General features: G+C 41.8%; 1 protein-coding gene across 1 annotated transcript in view; it reads right to left on the bottom strand.

Moving 5' to 3' along the window:
* ITPK1 (inositol-tetrakisphosphate 1-kinase) overlaps positions 1–23,452 on the bottom strand; it is a 125,471-nt gene that overhangs the window by 73,903 nt on the left and 28,116 nt on the right. The window contains exon 2 of the mRNA XM_079949247.1: positions 17,644–17,668. Within this exon, the coding sequence (XP_079805373.1) occupies positions 17,644–17,668 (25 nt within the window). The remainder of the gene's footprint in view (positions 1–17,643; positions 17,669–23,452) is intronic.

The raw sequence follows: 23,452 nt of genomic DNA, 5'->3' as shown, positions 1-23,452 counted from the left end.
TCTTGCATCACATCACAATTGCAGTTAGAGAAACTTAACCTTCTTTGTCAATTATTGTTCCCAGCAGCATCCCCTTTCCCTTCAAAATGAATGTGGATCATTGAACTGGATTGTTTCCACAGCATGCCTTTGGTTTGCTAAACTAATAAATAGGAGCTTTTAACAGTCATTCATACACTGTCTAACCTAACCCTCTCCTATTAACTTGAAGCATACTAATGAAAAGTGAGCAGAGAACAATATACTCAGGATGGTACGTAGAAATCTGCTACTGGGACCGGAGAATAATTGTGAAAGGCACACTGACTATTCAGCCAGACAACAGAGCAGCTACTGTCACAAAATACACAAAACGAGTTTCTTTCATTGTGGGAAACACTAACTTTATCCTAGATCAAGACACTGATTGTGCTCATAAGTAACACTAAGCGAATTTGAGGTGGGGTTTTAACACCATGTTTTGTTGAACAAGCCAGGATGAGTACTGCAGATGACCAAAGAAACTGTGGTTTGTTTCCCCTTCACTTCCTCAGTCACTTCCCATCTGACATGCCCCAAAGCAGACAGTCCTCCTTTCCATCTCAGACACTTCCAAATATGAGGATATGTTAACCCTTTCCTACCACCCAGTAGAATAAAATAATTTATCTCAGCAGGGCTCCCGTCTTCATCCCTGCTGGGTTTTCTTTAAAGTTCACCTGCTAACTGAAATGATGAACAAAGGGATATCATCATACTTTTCCAGCAGATGCTCACACACCCTTTACAGGCCAATCCAAAATTCACCCATTACCCATCAGTGATCAGTACCTTTAAGGCAGGTTTTATCAAACTAGACCCCAAAGTCCATCCAGATTATCAGATGTTAAGTACTTTAAAGTCATAGGTATGGGTTTCTTATCAGTGGGGGGGGGGCAAACCCTAAAGTACAGCAAAAGAAATCATCAGTATTCTTTGAATTCATTTCAGAATTGTTTTATACTCCACAGGTGAAACAATCATGCTAGCCTAAGAGTTAAGTTGTGCCCTCAACAAAACAGCCCTGGATATATGTCAATAAATTAGGCAGACGCCCCTTTGAGTTTCCCTCTCCTCACAAAGAATCATCAAAACCAGGCTTCCTCAACCTCGGCCCTCCAGATGTTTTGAGACTACAATTCCCAGCATCCCTGACCACTGGTCCTGCTAGCTTGGGATCATGGGAGTTGTAGGCCAAAAAAACATCTGGAGGGCCGAGGTTGAGGAAGCCTGATCAAAACCATGCAGGTTGGCTTGAGAAAGGAGCCTGATGCAAGGAACAGCTACTTCTGGAAAAGTGCCAGATAAAGTTGCTTAACCTAGGGAGTACTTATATCAGAATTGAGTGTGTGTTTCAATTTTTAATCACTTTCGGATGTTTCATGGGAAGTGTTTCAAAAATTAAATACCTAAATAAACAAATATTTCTAGTTGCTCTTGTCTTATGCCTCTTGCTTAGTGAGCCATCTACAGCAGGGCACTGAAACTAACCAGGACTAAACTAGGACCCTGGCTTCAGATTTGTTGACGAATCATGGTTAACGCAAGCCAGGTTACAGAAGCCAACAACAAACTACAGTTCAAAACTGTGGGTTAAACTGTGGGTTAAACCACTGAGTCTCTTGGGCTTGCCAATCAGATGGTTGGCGGTTCGAATCCCTGCAATGGGGTGAGCTCCCGTTGCTCTGTCCCTGGCTCTTGCTCCTGCCAACCTAGCAGTTCGAAAGCACAGCAGTCCAAGTAGATAAATAGGTACCACTGTGGCAGGAAGGTAAACAGTGTTTCCATGCGCTCTGGTTTCTGTCACGGTGTTCCATTGCACCAGAAGCGGTTTAGTCATGCTGGCCACATGACCCAGAAAGCTGTCTGTGGACAAACGCCAGCTCCCTTGGCCTGAAAGTGAGATGAGTGCCGCAACCCCATAGTCATCTTTGACTGGACTTAACTGCCCAGGGGTCTTTTACCTTTTACCTTGTAGATAAAATGTAAAGGGACCCCTGACCATTAGGTCCAGTCAAGGACTACTCTGGGGTTGCGGTGCTCATCTCACTTTATTGGCTGAGGAAGCAGGCATACAGCTTCCGGGTTATGTGGCCAGCATGACTAAGCCACTTCTGGCGAACCACAGCAGTGCACGGAAACGCCGTTTGCCTTCCTGCCTATTTATCTATTTGCACTTTTACATGCTTTTGAACTGCTAGGTTGGCAGGAGCAGGGACCGAGCAACAGGAGCTCATCCCATCGCAGGGATTCGAACCACCAACCTTCTAATCGGCAAGCCCTAGGCTCTGGATACAGAACCACAAATACATGGTTATACATAGTCACTGTTGCTTTGCAGTTTCTGAAAGCTGTAATAAATATTGTCAGCTCCATATCTATATTATTGGTTCTCAGATATTTATGGAAGATGCCAGATTTTTAAAACTATGGGTCTTAAAAAATGTTTTGCTAGACTTTTTAGTGAAGAAACCAAGATTCCATATTACCCAGCCTGAGCCACTTCTGCTGCTATCAACACTCCAATCATGGGCAAAGATCTTTCCCAGTACTGCTATGCTGGATCACTGAACTGGAATTTAAATCTTGGCCTTTATATAAAGCACATGCTCCAAATGGTGTTTTACTGCTGAACTGTATCCTCTGCTTCCACCAAGCTTTCAATTTCACACTTACTCATCAAAGTTGCGAAACCTGACTCCTGGTAAACTTTTATGATATAGTTCAGTCCTCATTAAGTCAATCTTAAAAATAAAAAATCTTTGTCCCAATCCCAGCACCCTTCCAAAATAAATTGTGAAAATTGGGTACATCGATAAAGCCAGGACAAAGTAATGAAGGTCTGAGAAATCATATTATCTGAGGAAGAGGCAAAACAATGAAGAGAGATGGACAAGGGTTCTGGCATAATCTCGTTAGCAAGGGACTGTCCAAAGAGTAAGGAGTGGCAATGCAATATGAACAAGAACTTTATGCACTGCCCATTAAAAACAGAGATAAACATACAAAATGGAGCATTACAGCCCTAGATCAAGGCAATCATTTCAATAAGCTTTTGGACACAATGTTCTTTTGGACATAATTTGGGCATAACTGTACTGTATGCATTTTTTTCTTCAAACAAAGGAGGTTTGCAATTCAAACAGGGTTGCCGTTTAGTTTTTGCCCTGGTTCTCATTCGCCATGCCTCACAAGGTCGTAGTTATCTACAGCAAAGCCTAAGATGATTTCTGGAATATGTAGAGAGAAAGGTGGTATTTAAGGAACTCAGATCCCAACCTAGAATATGGCTCAGACTTAAATCAGGACTGTAGGGTAGGGGGCTTTAATGTTGTGGTCCTGACTGGGGACCCTGCACCTGCAAATTGTATTGCAAAACAAAAAAACCAACAACATTAAAACAAACAGATTTCTTTTTTCTTGGTACTGCAAATTGTGAGAGGTCCAAACCAGACAGGGACCAAAGCAGGGAAGGGTCAAAGGCCTTCTGCTATGATGCAAGGCTCCAAAGTTTGGATTGGACCCCCAGAAACTGCTATTTGCAAGGGCGTGAATAGGAAATATCTCCACAGTGCCAAGGGGTGGGGGTGTACTGACCACAACCACTCATGCCTCCTACCATTTGAACCCACCAACCACTTCTTCACCAAAGGGATCTTGGTTTAAAGTGTTGGGAAATACTGTGAGACCTTCAAGGGCCTCTACAAATCAGTATATAGTTTTATACTCAACAGCATAAAGCAACTTCAAGTGTCTATATGAACAGAACACAGTTTTAGTAACCTGTTACTGTCTTATTTTCATAAAGGCCAGAAACAGCCACAAATTATCCATGTCTAAAGTTGATTAACTTAGGCAAACTGTTGAATCTCCATTATGCAAGAGAGGCTGGTTTATGCAATGTATTAAAAACCTTTACCCTTCAATCAAATCATCACTGCAGCTGGCTAAGTATATTCACAGCTTACAGCTGCCATGCTGCTTCCTGCAAGTGACTCCAATTAAGCAGAAATCAGATGGGCACATTCCACGACCAAGCAGCCGCCTTTTCCTCCCCCTGCATTCCCCCATGGTTGACTCAACTTACCTCATCTCATCAATTAATTAGACAGCAAGTTTTCTATTGTTATGTTTGCTATTTCTGTTGCACAGCTACAGGTTATTGGCCCAGCTGTAAGAGATCAATCTCTACAAGCCACACAGATCAAGAGGCATCAGTCTTCAAACACTCTCTTGCTTGATTCCCCCCAGATTGGGAAAAGTTTCTATATTAACCTTTTATCAAGACTGCTTAAAGCCTGCTCTGTATCCATGACTGCTGCTTATTCTCAAGGGACGAACAGCTTCAACATCAGTTCTATAATGCATGTTTTCCACACAATTATTCTATTCTAAAGAAGAAGAGTTAAGCCTAGAAAAGGGTAATCCATCAGCATCTTCCATATTAAGGTCACTCCATAATATGGAATAATAATATCAGGGAACCTTTGGCTCGCCATTTGTTGTTGGATTCCATCTCCCATCAGCTCCAACAAGTGGTGGAGTCTAACAACAGCTGGACACAAACACACATGTTCCCCATTCCCCGTCACCAGCACTTTCTAGGATTTACAAAACTGAGGTACCAATAACAGGGGCACAGGATTTCACTGAAAAATTACTAACAAAGTAACTGGCGTCCATTCAACGATAATTCAAGGTGCATGACACTGGTAACCTGTCCTTAGACTGATGAAGCTTATGTTTGGCTGAGCTCACTTTTGAGTAATCTGGAGCTATTTTCTCGAGGGGGGGAATCCATCTCTCTCTGCTTGCAGCACACAGTGGCTGCACATTAGGGAGCAATTTAGGAGCTAGGCTAGATGGTCATTCAGCCTCTTGCAACTCATTTACTGAATAACTGTAAACTTTTGACATTTTGTTCAGTCATTGATTGATTTCTATACCACTTGATCGATTTTAAAAACTCTAAGGAAACTGAAGCCACAACAGAAAGCTTAAAACAAAATGTTACAAAAAATACAGTTGCATATAAAAATGCTACAATAATATAAAGTTACTAATATATATAAAATGATATCAATTCATTTTCCTTCTGACACACCCTCCCTCTCAGACTCTAGGTTCTGACCCAGGGCCCAAACAAACTCAGCTCACCCACAAAAGTCACACAATGAGAAGAGTTCCTGGAAACAGCAGGTATCATCCTGGTCTCTCACCCTAAACCTGTTTTTTATGGGCAGGCCCAAGGTGGATGGTACTTCCTCAGGCTACTCACAGCTGTGTCCCATTCAGCTTGCACTCTTCATACTCAGTTCCAGGTACACCAGGTTTGTTCAGTTTCCCAGTGGGTACAAAGGAGGGGGAAAGGAGTGACCTTCACTCGAAGCTCTTTCTTTACAAAAAAAAAAAAAAGGAGCAAGAAAGCCATGGTAGTTTGACTAAAATCCTCTTTATATATAGTATTGCTCTTAAGCCTGACAGTATTTCTCTTAAGCCCATGTAGAGCAGCTGTCATTTTCTCCCACTATCTTCCTTCTCAGAACAAAGTAAGTCCAAGTGGGCTTCTCCATCATGTTTATAGGTGTCACTGAAGTCAGAATTATAATAAAACTCACTGCATCATCCAAAAAAGGATGAAGGTCCAACCAAGGACTATGAAACTTCAACTGAAAATCACTCACACAGCTTTCTGAAAGATGTACTGTACAGACCCCTTGGAAAGACACACAGAATAAAAGCGGGACTCCACAAAATCTGCAAAGTAGGACTAAACAAGTTACATTTGATCACCCTGAATTCATCGACTTGGAAAATCTTTTAGTGTAGTTAATTGGGCGTCACGGCAAAATTTTGAGGGTGCTATCTTGCTAAATCTAAAATTCCATGGTTTTAGAAAATCACTGAGCAATGAATATGCAGAAGGTGAATAATCTGATGGTTTGAGATAGCACTTATGTCAAAGCACCTATTTGCATAGCTCAAAATATGAGCCTCCAAACTGTAAGCAGCCAAAACAGCCAAGTGCCTTATTTCACTGTTGGCCTCTGTTCATCCGCCTGAGGCAATTCCATTAACACAAAATGCTATCTTCATTAATCTAGCAACCCTCTCTAGTAGCCATTCTTCTTCCCATTTCTAAAAGATTGGATTACAAAACCACACTCCTCTAAAGTTTAGGACCTTTGACGTCTTTAAACCCAATTAATGTAACTATATTAAATCACATCTGAACGGCTCCCAAATAGAAGTCAGAAAGGAGCCTTGACTAAAGCCCCATCTCACAGCACTGTGACTTTCAAAGACAGTTAGCAATTCTATCAGGGTGGTCCAGTTCTCTCAGAGCAAGAATTTATCCCGGTGGACAAGGTATTCTGAACAAAAGATTGTCACCCTCACATTTGCATTAATGGAAGCAAAGAAATGTAAGAGCTGGTAGCTCCCAGGTTTCAGCCATGAAGGCTCCAGCAATCATCCGTCACAGAAAAATTGCTACCATTGATAGACGTACACTACTGGCTATATACAAAACCTTGCAACAGTGAAGGCAGACAAAGGAAGTCTGAAGTACATGGCCAAGTCTGAAGTACATGGCAAATGTCATAATTGGCTCCTTGGCTCTCTGCTCATCTTAACCATAGAGGTTTGACTGGATGGGTCCAGGAAGTGTTTGATGCTTTATTGGAGGAGGAGAAACCATCTCCTCAAATGGAGGTAATTGTGCATCCCTTCCTCAAAAGGGGACCCAGAACATTAAACAACTCACCCAGTGGCAAATAACCCCTTTCTGAGCAAGGTGCTTGAGAGGGTTGTGGTGGCACAGATTCAGGTATGTCTGGATCCATTTCAGTCCAGCTTCAGGCTCAGTTATGGCACTGAAACTGCCTTGGTCAGCCTGACTGATTTGTTGGAAGGAAAGCAACCTTGCTTTTTCTCCTTGACTTTTCAGCTGCTTTCAATGCACTTGACCACAACATCTTTCTGGAGTGGCTAAGGGAGGTGTGGGTTCAAGACACTGTACTTCAGAGCTTCCATTCTCCCCCCTCAGTGACTCCCAAATTCTCATTTGTGGGAGGTAGGGGGATGGCCTGTTTTGGAAGGAGCTGCACTCCCCTGGGGGAACAACATTGTCCCCTGAGTTCCTCCCCTGGGGGAACTCCTGGACCCAACATTGTCACAGGATGCCCAGGTGGCCTCTACACCAAGGAGAACCTATTTCCAGCTTCAAGCCAACTTTAGATGGACGGACGGACAGACAGACAGACAGACAGACACACCCACACCCACGTTTCCCTAGCTTTGGTTCTTCTGGCATTCTCAAGGGATGAGAAACAGCACTCAGAGTGAGACTGCAATCCATTATAGTAAAGTGAACAAATACTGAACAGGAAGGATGGTGGCACTACTTCTGCTCATCATCATGAGGTAACAGGAAAATTTGTTACCATGGTTTCCACCCATAATAATTTTTTTTGGGGGGGGATGACCCCCAACTATGACGACACAAAATGAGAGAGAACCTTTTCAGTGGCTGCATCCAGATTATGGAAAACCTTGCCACGTTAAATGCAGCTGGCACCCTCTCTCAGTGTCCTTTGACAGCAATTTAATAGCTTTGTATTCCAACAGGCTTCTATTTTATAAGACTTTAATAATTTTCTACCTGTTGCCCTCTGTCTTTTGTAATATTCTATGTTGTTTTTCTGCCCCAAGTGATACATATACACTAGAATGGGGATAGATAGATATTAAAAAAACATAGCAACGGCTGCCAAAATACAGGCTTCCACAGGTGGACAATCAGGATTAAGATCAAGAAAGCAAAGGGTATTGTTTACAATAAATCTATTATAATAAATCTACCACTGGATTTTTTTTTTATTAGATCCTCTTTGGACAACATTGTTGTGCTGGAGCAAAGAGAAGAACTAGATCAGCATGCCCTTGGAGACTTTTTATTAATTGTAAACAAAAGTCTTTGGGAACAATCCAACGAAGCTTAGCACGTTCAATAGGAGAGATTAAATGAACTGCTTAAAACTTGCAATCCATAGGTTTCCAACAAAAGAAAGTCTTTCATTTTGGCTGAATTATGTTTTTGTTCATCTATTCCATGCTGTGCATATACAAACGAAATAATGGTTAGGAGAAAAGGGGGGAAGTCCTGTTATGCATGTGCAACTTCAACTCATGCAACAATAGGAGCAGCCTACTGGACTCGATATTAGGGAAATCATGGCTTGAAACAGGTTTTTCTAACCTACTTATCCACATGTCTGGTGATCTACCCTTCATTTGACCAAATGTTTTGCCTTAGTAATGTTAGTAAGGCTCATCTAAAAACAAAACAAAACATACAAACACCAATTAACAAAGGATCCTTCCCACACACACTCATCAACCCACCCCATGGATTCCTATAAGAGCTGGCTTGTTGACGATCTGCTTTGGCTCAATCTCTGCCTAGTATGTCATGCTGGATTTAGTTAAAACCCTGATGATCAAAGCAAGGCCTCCTTGAGGTTGTATACAGCTCCGGCTACTATCGCCCAGTGTTTACACACTGCGGCGAAAAACTTGAAAAATTGTGGTGAAGAGACAGGGAAAATAATAAGCAGACTATAAGAAGTTATGTTTCAATGACATTTGAGGAATACCAAATGCACAACTTTTAAAACCCAAGTCAAGCATTTATTTATTTTTTTACTTTTACTTCAAGCGAATTTTTACTTCTGTTAACCAAATGGAGATGTTTCTTTTTAAGTGTCAGGTTTTCATCACCCACCCTTGCTCTTGCCATGTTGTCCATCATTGCAGAATACCCGGTTGCTATGTCACCATTTGGAAATGCATGCACACAAGGCCTTGAGAGCTCCACCTTGAGAGCTCCAATAAAGAAAGGTGCAGAAACCTCAATCCACCGGGAGTCAAGGGAAATTAACATTTACAACCTACTATGTTCAATATTGGTTTTAATCAAAATGAAAAGCCTTAGCATAACCCCTCATAAATAGCACTTGACTTGATAGCCGTCCTGTTTGCAGAGATCACAAATGGGAACAAATGCAGAAGATACTGAGATCAGAAGTGTTCATCCTTATGTTACTTTTACAGTACTGTTCTTTAAATGGAGCACACCAAGGGCGCACTGCTTGCTTAACTGACTCAAATTATAAACAGCTTTTTTAAACTTCTTATGCACCAGCATTGTCCGGAAGGCTCTAGCAGCAACTTCTCATCTTCGATAAACCTGGCATGGGTGGTGTTGTCTGAGGATGCTTAAATTCTTTCTTTACGGGTACTCTGCCAATTAACACCATTCCTTCTGCACAACCCAAAGTTTTAGCAAGGAAGCAGGAGAGGCTACAGTTAGAGAGGAAGTGGCGCAAAACTCAGTGTGAAGCTGACCGAACAGTCATTAAAAAGCACAGCCGAAACTATCAGATAGTGATGCTTGCAGCAAAAAAGGTCCATGTTGCTGTTTCCACTGTGTCCTCAAGAAGCCACCCAGCAGAGCTCTTTTGGGTGGTAGGAAACCTGGTACAGTGGTACCTCGGGTTACATACACTTCAGGTTACATACGCTTCAGGTTACAGACTCTGCTAACCCAGAAATAGTGCTTCAGGTTAAGAACTTTGCTTCAGGATGAGAACAGAAATCGTGCTCCGGTGGCACAGCAGCAGGAGGAGGCTCCATCAGCTAAAGTGGTGCTTCGGGTTAAGAACAGTTTCAGGTTAAGAATGGACCTCCGGAACGAATTAAGTACTTAACCCGAGGTAAAACTGTACTACCTGCCTTACTTTGTGGGGCACTGTAACCATCAAAGGCCTGCTGCGATAAGTTTGCTAGGCACTTTGAGGACAAAATTGTCACACTGATCTTGATGCTGCTACCAATACAGCCTCCGGGGAGATGTCTAGCACACTGTCTTATGCAAATCAATCCATGTTGGTGATCATCATTACATCTTGCAGGGTCTGTCCTAACTCTTCCAACATTCAGTTTCATTAGATTTGGGTTCTAGTAGCGTGATGGCCCTTCCCCTTGCAAGGCAACACCTACTGGGTACGTTAAGAGTTTTCTATAAAATGTTTTTATAGCAGCTAACTATTTTGCATGCATTTAAACCACAAGGCTCCATGCTTCTGTCAACAAGACTTAAAAGCTTTCCTTTATTTGCACAACCAGTCAACGTTCTTCTTTTTGGTTTTCCTTATAATATGATCCTATATCCTATCAGTTTCCCTCAATGATGTCTTTTCTATCCATTCTTCAGCGGATTCTTTCAAAGCCACTATAAATAACTACCTTTTGTCTGGCATTAGTGTGTTGGTCAATGAGAGGGGCAAGAATTGGGAGCCTCTGCTAACAACTGAAGTAATGACTCTTTGGCATACTGGAAGAATGGCCTAAGAATTTCCATTATGGGGTGAATGAATCCATTGTGTTTGAACTGAAAGTTATCCTAGCTCCGTGATAACTTCCGCCTTGGGGATGAGGAAGATAAGGAGAGCAGGAGCAGGTTGCACAAGTAGTACCACTAAGTTCTAACCTATTTGGAACCATTCAATTTGCAGCACATACATGCAAACTAATGAATTGTCTGAAAAATATTGATAGTTTAACTGTCCTGCATTGCCCCCTGGATCAGTCAGTCACCAAGGTGATTTCCCATTTTACAACCACAACGGCATTGACCCTTTATTATTTCTTCATCTATTTGCTACTGAGAACTTTTAGGGTGGGTCAAACATCAGAGAAAGAGGCATCTGTTCCTTAAAAAGCAAAACCAATGACAGTATTCCTGTTTTCAAGCATGAGGTCTTTGGGGTCTATCTGCATGTTCCCCTTAGCTACTACAGACCAGATGTTTCAGTGCTGTTTATAGCGAAGGGCAGATCACACTTTGGAACTTCTGAAAACTTGTATGAAGAAAAGAACAGTGTGCATCATTTTCATTTTTCACTCTCCATGCCTTGTGGCTGTAGCAACATCTGAAAAATTCAAGGACCATTTTACCATCTTCTGCTTGTACAGAGACTATGGGAGAGAAGGAGCTGTAAGCATTCTGTCTTTAAAAAATAAAATTCTGCTCCCAGGCAACTCATTCTGCACCAAGGAAAATGAGACTCTGCAACCCATATACATGAGGATATTTTGCACACTTCATCCCAAAATATTTGCTCTTTTGCTTAATTTTTATTATGCAATTTAATTTTTAACCACAGTAAATTTTGTTTTGCCACCACTCTGTTTCTTAGATTGAAGATGATAACACACACACTTTCCTAAAATGTCCACACAATCCTAAAATGCTATTTTAAGAAACTTTAAAACAAAGCTGAGAATCCAGACTGAGGCACCACCACATTCTATTCTCCTAAAGAACCACAATACACAAAGCTCCTGGGATAGCCCTTTTAAAAACACACACACAAACACACACACAATAATATGCCATATACCCCTGTTCTCAAATTCTGATAAATAAACAAATGAGGAGTTGTTGGTTGCATTTTATTTGTTGCCTTCTGCCAATTTACGGCATGCTTGCATTCTTTTTCATCTTCTTGTTAACTGCCAGTACAGCATTCATGCTGAAGGTTGTGGGATATAACACAACCCTGTGGGCTTTTGTCTTTGGGAAGATGGATGCGAGGTGGCACAAGAGAGTGAAAAATGGTTGCAGCAACCTTACGCAAAGTTGAGAAGCCTATTCATTTGTTAAAGTCAAGCTTTCTGGGGCATGTATACCGTCTACAGGTGGCGACCATTTTGTGTGTGTCCAACCGACGCACAGCCACCAAGGGCAGAACAGGGTCAGGCAAGGGAGCCAGGAATGGAACCCCGGCACGAAATGGTTGCCACCTGGATACCCCCAATATGTTGGCCAATGGCATGAAAGGAAGAGTTAATGTCATCAACCCCCTCCTGTGAGGATTCTAACTGCCATTGAGACAGCTGTCTGAGAGAAGGACTCTGGGAGGAGCTTATCTGTTCTCCTGACCTGGATTTGGTCACCAGCTCCACTCGGATCCGATGGTGGGTTGTTTCTGGAGAAGGGCTGCTCTCTATTCAAGGACAACCCACCAGGAATGACCACTGACAATGGTTGTAACTTTAAAATGTGCGTCTGAGCTTGCTTTCTCCTCCTCCCTCCCAGTCTTATTTCCTTGTATGCCCTGCAGGGACTGTCTTAGAATGGAGTTTTGTAAGTCACTCTAAGAGCCTTTTCGGCTAAAGGGTAGAATATAAATGCTGTTAACATCATCATCTTCATCATCATCATCATTATTAGGCACTGAAGCCAGAGTTGAACTATCCTAGAAAAAAGTGCCTTTTTCTCGTAAGCCACTGGCACGCAGGCAAAGAAAAGTAAATACCATTTCCCTGATCCTAGGGAGACAGTTCACCAACATCCTTCAAACTGTGCTTGGCTTGGAGGGCTTCCAGACGAGTCTCTATGTATACGATATGTATTTTATAAGCTCCCTTTCCTTGGATATATTCTGCTGTTCTTTGCTTATTCTACTAATGTTTCACACAAAAGTAAAGCCCTCAACATTTTACAAAAATAACCGTTGCCTGGCAACAATTAGTGCAAACTGTTTTCATCGGTATCTTGACTTTGGCTAAAGATAAACTCGCTTCCTCGAAGCTTTCTGGTGAATCCAGCTGTTTTAAAAGGATGGAGATTTTCACTGTGTTGTTTTTTTTAAAAAAAACAAAAAACCAACAACCCAGCAACAGTAAAATGGGAGCACTGTTTTTAGGAGTATGTCCATAAATTGCCTTGGGACATATTTGTGGAGGGTGATTCAGATATCAATTCAATGAAGGTGATGATGATGTGTATGCAAAGGTTTTTTTTTGGGGGGGGACAATCCTCTATGTAGCATTATTTTAATCTTTTTTTATTTTAAATTTGTAACTAATACTTTTACAAACTGTTATTCACCCCTACATGGATAGCACAGCGATGTGAAATGGGCATAACTAAACTAGTTATACCATTTCTAAACAGATAAAGAAACAGAAGCAGCCACTTGGACGGCATAACCGATGCTTAAAAACGTCCAGGCAAACACACACAAATAGAAGTTTTAATCTGGCACTGAAAGGATTGTAGTGTCAGTGCAAATCATGCATCTACGAGGAGGGTGTTCCACAATCTGGGTGCCACCACCGCTTCTGTACAAGGGTGGTACGATGCCAGTACAAGCAGATCACACCCTCAGTGTTTTGGTTTTTAAAACAGCAAGTTTTTCTAAGTAAACCCGCATACAGTATTAGCAGGCTACACAGAATAGAGGACTGCAGACATACGGAACTGTAGTTGTTGTCAGCAGCCGCCACTGCCGGCTTCTCCTAAGCATAGATCAGGAGGATATAATCCTGGAACAAATGCAAGCCTACTGCTTAACACAAATGCACCCCCTACCACTTCACTAAGACCGGGATATCGTGATCTAGAGCCAGGGTACGTGACAGGGTACATGAACCACAGTTAAAGAGTTGACCATTTTCAGAAGTAACTGGTGTGAAAATACCCAATTAAATCCTCTCGGTGTGCTGTACAGCAACCTCCAGCATTTCCACCCACAGCATGCAGAACGGTTCCTCAGCAGAAAAACGACGTCTTCCAATTGTGACCAGCAATTTTGTGTCACAAGCTTAGTAGAGATTTATGAAGCGGTGCCGTATCATGAGAACAAATATTTGCACAAGCCAAGCAGGCATAGTATATTCAATACTGCAGAGCGTTGGCCAAGTTTTTTTCTCCTGTCTCATGGGCTGCGACTGAACTATAACCTATTTTGCATTTAAAGATAACAGAAAGCTTTCATTGGCCAATGCTGCACACAATGGCGGGGTGGGGTGGGGCTGTTCACAAAGAAGATATCCAATGAAGCTGAATGTTGGAAGACAAAAGAAAGCACTTCTTCATCCAGCATGTAGTTAACCTCTGGAATTTGCTTCCACAAGAAGTAGTCATGGCTTCTAACTTGGATGGTTTTAGAAGAAGCTGAAACCAATTTAATGGATGAAATGGCTATCAGTGGCTACTAGCCACAATGTCTAAGTTTTGTGTCCACTGTTGGAGGCCTTGTGTCTTTGAATACCAGTAACAACTGGGGATAGCATTCTGGTACTCAGGTTTGGAATCCTATAGGCATCCAGTTGGCCACAGAGAGAACAGGATGGATGGACGTAGATGGACTTCTGGCCTGATCCAAGCAGGGCTGTTCTTATGACGGAAGGACGTGCATTACAGAGTTGACACATCTAGATCAAGCTAGAACTGGAACACCATTTAAAAGGGCACATCTGCTAATTTAGCAGGGAAGGAATCCCAAATTAAGACTACAACTGTGGCAACAACAAAAATGTTGTTCAAATTCATCACCAAAAGCAAGACTATTTTTATGTGCAAGAGCTGTCTTAACAGCACCTGCTTGATAAGAATCTCCCTCTTTGGACTGGCCAGTTAATTTTTCTTTATTAGCAGAGAAGGCTATTTAGACTGATCCTCTGCACTTTTGCATGCCTCTGTGATGTTTTTAGTTTGCCTGAGTTATATATGAATTTTAGAAGCTGCCTTGAGGAGAAGCCATAACTCGGGGGTAGAACACATGCTTTACGTAAGCCTTCCCCAAACTGGTGCCCTCTAGATATTGTTGGAATAAAACTCCCATAATCCCAGCTGTTGGCCATGCGGGTGAGGACTGGTGGGAGCTGCAGTTGGACATTATCTAGAGGGCATCAGCTTGGGAAAGGGCTGCTTTACATGCAAAGGGTACCCTTTTTAACCCTTGCCATCTCTACTAGGACTGGAAAACACCCATCTGAAATTCTACAGAGAACCTGCCAATCTGTGTTCAGAGCATTTTGAGCTTAGATAGACAAATACTCTGATTCCTATATGTTCCGATGGGTCATATTTCTGATGGAAGCACAGCATGTTAAGTAAAAACAGATAAATCTTTAAGAATAGTATCTATTAATATATTCCTGTTACAACTTTAAGCTGAGTTGCAAGTTTCAATTTTAATCCATCCTATTTTGATTTCTCAGCATTTTCAGCAACCTCTTTGAAATGTATTCTTGGTATGTGCATTTACACAGAAACGCCAATCCAAACTGAAAAGTGGCACTTGCTGCTTCTGCTCCTAGATTTGAGATTTCATAAATTCCTGTTCGAGAGGAACAGTGATCTGCACTGATAAGGTACCAGCACCGCCTCTCTGAACACATAAAATTGTTCTGCCATGAAATGTTGCAACAGGTTATGAGCAATTTGACAAAAGCAATTCATTTATCCTTATGCAATAATAATCTGAGGTTTTGCTATCCATTTTGGGAAGAGAGGAAAATCAAGTTCCCGTATGACACACCTGAGCCTAACCCTGAGATATCTTTTGAGTGAATGAGCAGCAAGAAGCTGGCAAGGTGCACAGGGCCCCGTTTGCAGAGTGGGAAGGATGTTCTTCCATGAAAACACACTGTAGGTAGATTCTCATAAAACTAGCCCCTCTGAATTGAAAGCAAGAAAAGCTTTAGCCATTTCTTCTGGTGATTTTATCCAAGTAGCATCTCCAGTTCCGCAAGCAACTGTAAGCATCTCCTCCCTATGCTTTTGTGACTACAGTGGTACCTCAGGTTACAGACACTTCAGGTTACAGACTCCGCTAACCCGGAAGTAGTACCTCAGGTTAAAAACTTTGCTTCAGGATGAGAACAGAAATCGTGCTCCGGCGGTGCAGTGGCAGCGGGAAGCCCCATTAGCTAAAGTGGTACCTCAGGTTAAGAACAGTTTCAGGTTAAGAACGGATCTCCAGAATGAATTAAGTTCTTAACCTGAGGTACCACTGTATTACACTTATTCTGAAGTACAAAATTTTGTTCTTGAATAATAATCTTCAAACAGGATTCACTAGCGATAATGGAAGCTTTTTTTACTACGAGGCACTGAAAAAAAATATACTCCATCCCTTCTCAGCAAAACCTTTGCTTTGCACTAATGTCGCTGGAATGCAGAAGAAAAAGAACCGACACCAGTCATTGTACACCATCTCTACCTGATCAATATTAGTCATGGATCTGGATTCTTCATTCAGTGAGACACTGCTGCCCTATTTTTGAGCTCCAAGAATTAGTTGGATGACTGGAGCCAAGGATTACAATTTTTAATTAAAGCAAACTTCACCGGGTGACTCCTACTGAGTCAGGGCAACGGGTTATAAAGCACTGTAGACCTTCTGACATTAGCCAAGTCCAGATGCTTGAAGACATTTATAACAGCGCATTGTTGAGTATTTCGTTTTCTGTTCTTTCCACTGGCACATTTTGTGCATTCATTAATAATATGGGGGTTTTCCCTTCCCTTAAGTCTTTGGGTGATCTCCAACATCAATCATACTCAGAGTAGACTCATGGAAGTCAATGGACTTCAACACCTTAAATCCACTGATTTTGATGCCTTTGCTCTGAGGAGATTTCACCCCTCCCATATCCAAGAATCTGCTGATGAGTCTGGTGATTCTCCAGAGAGGAGGGGCGGTTTTCTCCTCTCTACTTATTCCGCTCCAGCACCACATCAAAGTGTCAGTCAGTCAGTGTGTCGGAGAGAGACTGAGTGTTAGAGATCGTGTGTTTAGATAAGGTTGCTGCTAAGAGCAGCTGCAGACACTCAGTGCAGTTCAGCATTCATTTATGCTTAGACCTCATTTAGCTCTGTATATAGTTGTATTATAGTTGTAGATAGAATAAAGAAGATATTCTACAGAGCTGCTCTCCGAGTCGTTTATGCTCTGCTATACTCTGCTATACTCTGCTATACTCTGCTGTGCGATGACTGTCTTCTTGTGGGAGTGAATCCGGTGCTCACAACACTAAGCTGTGAGTCCACAGCACTTTGACCTGTTCCTGTGCAGAAGGCGGTCTCTGGAAGTGCTACCCATCTCGCCTAGCCCAGTCGGGGTTGAAGTGGATGAGTCCAGTTAGTGGCACTGGCTCAAGGGCGATGCTGACATGCTCAGAGTATGACTAACAATGAATATCACCCTTTGGGTGTAGATAAGGCACTGCCAACAACAGATGGTTTCTCCTGCGACGTTCTGCCTAATATCTCCTCTTCTCCCCATCACACGGAGTAATAAGACACACAACCCATTGTGTGTTTCATCACATTACAAAAGAAAGGCAGGATAGGGGGAATAACCATATTACCTGGATTACAGGGGGGCAGAGGCAGGCTACCCCCCTAGACCCTCTTTTTAAAAGGCTACTGGAGGGCATGATTTGGCTACAAATAGGTGGAGCCAGAAGGAAATACTGAGAATTGCACTAGGTGCTTCCTACGTTTGTTCTCATAATTTGAGTGCCAAAAGCAATGCAGTGTGCTCTGGAAACCATGTGTTGTTGTTGTTTTGCAATGCCTTCTTCCACCCCATAATTGCAATACTATGGCATAATGAAACCTATCTGCAATCCAGCATTAGAAGTACAAGTCCGCCACCCCAAAGCAAGGAAAACTTGAAAGGCAGTGGTACCAAATATAGATAAAGAGATTTAGAAAGGAAACCCCTTTAAAGAATTGGGGGACGGGAAAACAATTGTACTCACCTGTATAACTTCTATCCCTCTTTTCCTGAAAAAGAAAAGATAGAAAAATACAGTTATTTATTAAGAAATTAAATTCAGTTACTGCCTTAGTTTCTTTTTAAAGAAACAGCATATTCCAGGCTGGGGAAAACTGAACTGTCTATGACCTGACATTACATACAGATGCAGGACAATAATGTCATTCTAAACTTTCTAGACATGAACGGCAGATTTTTAGGAGCATGGCCAACCCAGTGAATGGAACTTTTGCAGACTTGAATGTTTCTACTCCAAGTTCAGAAGAAAGAGGACATCCTATGGCCAGTTTTAAAGCCCTAAACAGCCTTGGCCCAGCACAGTGGTACCTCAGGTTACATACGCTTCAGGTTACATACGCTTCAGATTACAGACTCCGCTAACCCAGAAATAGTACCTCAGGTTAAGAACTTTGCTTCAGGATGAGAACAGAAATCGTGTTCCAGTGGTGCGGCGGCAGCGAGAGGCCCCATTAGCTAAAGTGGTGCTTCAAGTTAAGAACAGTTTCAGGTTAAGAACGGACCTCCGGAAAGAATTAAGTACTTAACCCGAGGTACCACTGTATACCTGAAGGAGCGTCTCCACCGCCATCATTTAGCCCGGACACTGAGATTCAGCGCCAAGGGCCTTCTGGCAGTTCCCTCACTGCGAGAAGCCAAATTACAGGGAACCAGGCAGAGGGCCTTCTCGGTAGTGGCACTCGCCCTGTGGAATGACCTCCCATCAGATGTCAAAGAGATAAACAACTATCTGACGTTTAGAAGACATCTGAAAGCAGCCCTCTTTAGGGAAGTTTTTAATGACTGATGTTTTAATGTATTAGGTAGATGCGCCAGGTATAAATAATAAATTATTTATCATCATCATTGAAAGGTCTGATGCAATCTCCAAGAAAATTCATACCCCCCCATCAGACTGTCCTTTAGTAAAGATCCAAATATTTATTATTATTATTTTAGTCTACATTCAGATGGTTTTATGGCTGTCATTTTAAAGAACCATTTTATTCTAGATTATTTTATTGTTGTTAATTGTTTTTGCCGCTATTTTAAATATTGGAATCTTAACATTGGCTTCTTAGGATGACAACTAATCATTCAAATACAAACTAGAAATCTATAAAATAATAACTGAAAATCTCAATACTGAAAGACAGTGAGAGGTATTCTACTAGGTTTTATCAAACACTGGAATTAATTAGCAGGGTTAGGTCCATTCATTTCAAGGGTTCCACTCTGACTAAAACATAGCTGAATATCACCCAGTATTTGCTATCAAATCAATCAATCAGTATAAACATACAACCATAGTATACATTATTTTTATTTCTATATTATCTGAAGCATGTCAGGCTATTAGATGTTTATAATAAGCAAGCTGGCAACAAGATGAGGGTAGAAATCACCAACCATGAAGTCATTTTTGAAGAGTGACATATGTCCCTAACCACCCCCGTTACATATTTTTATTATGCTTTCAAATGGAGAAAATAGCAACAAACTGATGGCCGATACACTTAAGGTGTTTCTGAAAGTTCTTTACACTGCCAATTAACAAAATGTATTCACTGATTTACTAGTGCATATTCCAGTGCAAAATAAAAAAATCAAATGAAAAAGGCAGTGCATTCTTGGCTGCTTACGTCCACTAATTTCTTACACCAAACAGTAAGAAAATGTGATCACTGTGAAGGACAACTATTTTGATTTGGTTTCTAAATTACGGTATTCACAGATGCTTTATAATTCTGATGTAGCCTTCTTCTAACTGAAATGCACAAATTTCACCTTTGAAAACCAAAGGAGGCAAAAAAAAAACAAAAAAACCCTAATCGGCTTTCTTTGTTAAAAGAAAAATCTGCTGTTGAATTAATTTTAGCAGGGATGGGGACTCCAGTTGTTCTTGGGCCCCAACTCTCACCAGTTCCAGTCTGCATGGGCAACAGTCAGGGGAAATGGAAGTTGGAATCCAATATCTGGAAGGCTACAGGTTCCCTACCCCTGATTTACAGCTCTAGGGCAGTCATATCTCTGCCTTGTCTTACAGTCATGATCTCCTTCCCTCCAAGTGTTAGAAATTAGCCAGGCGCCAGGTGCATTTTGCTACTGGCGTGGGTCCAACTCCGACCATGTGGAGATTTCTGGATGCTAGGCTGGCGACTGACATCTCCATCTGGCTGGCCCCTCCAGCTTTCTTAAGCTGGTAAATAGAAGAGCTTATTTACTGCATCTAAATCTCACCTTTTCCTCCCTTGAGTACATGGTTCACCCCCCTCCAGCTAATTCCTACAACAACCCTGTGAGGTGAGTTAAGAGACCCAAGATCACCCAGTGAGCTTCATGACTGAGTGGGGGTTTGAACCCTGACCTCCCAGGTCCTAGCCCAACACTGAATAAATATGGAGAAAGCAAAATGTCACTTAGAGGAGGATCTGAAATATTTTGCTTGAAACTTTGTTTTATTCTGGATTGTTTTATTTGATGTTTTCATGTGTTGCAAACCACTCTGAGGTTTTTTCTTTAAAATATATAGAAATGAAATTCATCATCATCATCATCATCATCATCATCTCCACTGGGCGGGGAATGGCGCCTAGACATACCATTGCGGTGGCCCTAATCCAGGTTTAAGGAGCCATTAACTTATATAACTGAGTTTCTAACCCTGCCTCCTTCCCCCCTCGTGACTCAAGAGGGAATATGAAAGCTTTGACTCCACATTCTCAGAAAGCAGAGCCGTGCATAATGTTAACATGCCCTGCCATCGCGCTGGATGCAGAAGCGACTGGGGAAGAGCAAATGTCAACAGGAGAATCATATTTTCCTCAAAAAAAAAGTGTAACATGACACACAGAACAAACATGGTTCCGTACGCTGCATGTTATGGCAACAAAATGACTTAAGCAGAAAACGACAGTAGTTGCGGTTGTCGTATGACTACCAGATATGCTGTCATGGGGGTTGGAAAGGAATTCAAGATATTCCAAGCCTAAAGGCAGATTTTCGTTTTACTAGTTTGTTCTTGTATATGCCTATCCTGAATACTAAACACATATGCACCTCATCAAGCGTGAAGGGCACACGTGTGTAAGCAGGATACTGCCTCTTTTAAAAAAAATGGAAATTCACTTTTATTTATATTATGAGCTGTTCAGAGACCAAGATACAAACCAAACAGGGGGTGTAAGTGGCTGAGGGAAGGTAAGGGGGTATCTTAGAAGTGCAATGAAACAGAAATGAGGCAAAGATTAAAGGGGGGACAGGGAAGAGAAAAACAACTGTAGATAAATTAAATGAGACAGGGACAAATAAAGCAAGAGAGAACTTGGAAGAAACCTGGGAATGGATTTGGGAGAGCTGCCCCAATAGGTGCAAGGAAAGCACGGGTGGCCATGGGGACAAATGCTGCCCTCCCCCGAACCATAATCCCCAGGTTCCCACCTTTCCTTTTTTTAAAAAAAGTTACATTTCTAGCATTTGTAGAACCTGAAGTATAAGTCAAAATGTGCAGACATTTATTTTATTTTTATTTTTGTGAGTAACTAGCTTGCCCCCCCCAACACTGTTTTACTTCACATCCCTCCCCCACTACACACACCCTGGAAAAAATGCCTCTGGAAACCCATGAAGAAAAAGGCACATGAGAAGAAAACCGGGGTGGTGTGACATGTAGGGAAATGGCTCTCTTTCGAGGAGGATGCTCTATAATTTGTGAGGCAGTGAGGACGAAAAGTTGAGGGAGGAAAGAAAGAAAGAAAGAAAGAAAGAAAGAAAGAAAGAAAGAAAGAAAGAGAACTAGGAATGGATCTTGCTTTCTTATGAGGGGACTGTGTCACAGGTGTGTCAAAATATATAGAGAGAGAAATGGAATTATGGGGAGGGGAAATTTCAGATCACTGTGTCAGGAGCCATAACTCGGTGATAGAAAACATCCCTTGCATGCAGCGTCAGTTTTCATCCCTGGCTAAAGAATTAGGTGTGGGGGGAAAGGAACTTTCTCCCAAGCTTCCGAAAGCTGCTGCCAGCCAGTGTCAATAAATACTGGTCCAGATGGGCCAGTTGTCTTGTGCAGTGCAATGCCGCCTCTCTTGGTGTTTTCCTAGATTATTTTTTTATCAGCAAGATTTAAATCAATAAAGTTTATTTGGAACACATTAGATATATTTAAAAACACCGAGTAGTGCTTTTAAGAGACACATGCATATAAAAAGCAGCACGAGAAGAGGCCCCAGGCATCTCCCTCAGAAGATATTGATAGATGGTTTGACCCTGACTCGGTCAGAATTTCCTAAGCCACAATAGAGCACCAGGCCTCTCACGTACAGAGCCATTATAATCCTTTTCCTCTTGAACTTATGTTACTTGCAGTCTTCCTGTTTTGGATTAGATTAGACGGCTTTGACAGTATAGAGTCAGCAGCACAAGGGCTGCCCCGTTGAAACCCTTACGTAAGCCACAAGGCCTTGTTTAAAAAAACAAACCCTCTGAAAACCTCGGCATTCAGTTTTAAAAGGCTTCTGACATGCATGGGGCTGGTGGGGTCAACTATAATCAAGGCGACAGGTTCGTAAAGTAGAGCTGTAATGCTCATAGCGGGAAGAGCTGAGTCACGATTCTTGACACTGGGGATTAACGATGTAAGACTCCTGGGCCACTGCCCCAGCTGGCTAGAAATCAGCTGTTGAGAAAGCACTTATCACCCGTCCTTACATACCAGAGATTGTTCCCTAAAAATGAAACGCCACAATAACTTGTTATAGGTGAATCACAGAGATGGAGAAAGAAATAATCCTTGAATGACTGTCCATGTTTTTCAGCGCTGGAATTCTTGGGACACAGAACTGGAGCAGTAAACTGTCCATGCGTAACCTCATTTTTGTCATGAGAGTCATCGCCAGACAGGAAGATAACAGCATTGCTGCAGATATACCAGCTAACTATAGCCACACACAAGCACAGCCAATGTGCTCTTGAAGGTATTGAATATAGAACTGCAATGGCATTGGTGGGCATACCCAATATTCTTACATGCTGAAGGATTGACAAAGGCATAGTGTACTTTGTTGAAATGCAACAAACAGTTGGAACAAGAGGCCTGGGTGACATCTAAGTGGTGTGTTGTCTTCTACTCCTGGCTTCCACAGTCCCTTGCATGCCCCCCAAATCTGCTCTGGATGGTTGGGGGAACTTCTGAAGCAGAGGGGAGGAAAGAAAAGTCCCAGTGCATGAGTAGAAGTCTGCTTGAACCTCAATGGATATTGCTAAAAATATATTTGGCCAATACTTCACTGGATATTTTATTAGTTTCACATTCAACAGCCAGTTGAAGGGCTTCCTTAAAACAGATAAAGATGTACGTAATATAACCGACATGTTAATGCAATACATCAACAGTTCCTCTATAACTTGGGTGACAATAGAACAGGAAACATAAGCTTTTCTTTTGTGTTTACACTGGACACAAAAGAAGCAGGAGCTTCATTTTTAATCTGGATGTGCTGGCAATAAGACTTTAAAAACTATACTATTTTAATGTTAGTTTGTGATTGTATTGGTTTTACTGATCTTGTATTGTGTGGATTGCATTTAAATTTTGTAAACTGCTCTGTAAGGAGCTATCCCAAAATACACAGTATAAAAGAAACCAACTCTTCTAGAGTAGAAGTAGCTTGTGTCTGCTGCTGCTCAGTGTAGTTCTGGGGGTGGGTAGGTAGACCCACCAAACTTAAATAAGCATTACTGATTTAGATTCAGAAAAATAGATTCTGGCTTATCTCATTCCAATAGACTTTTCA

Source organism: Podarcis cretensis, assembly GCF_951804945.1.
Source record: "Podarcis cretensis genome assembly, chromosome: 1".
Lineage (NCBI taxonomy): Eukaryota > Metazoa > Chordata > Lepidosauria > Squamata > Lacertidae > Podarcis > Podarcis cretensis.
Note: the sequence above shows the minus strand (reverse complement) of the source record. Positions and strands in the feature narration are given on the sequence as shown.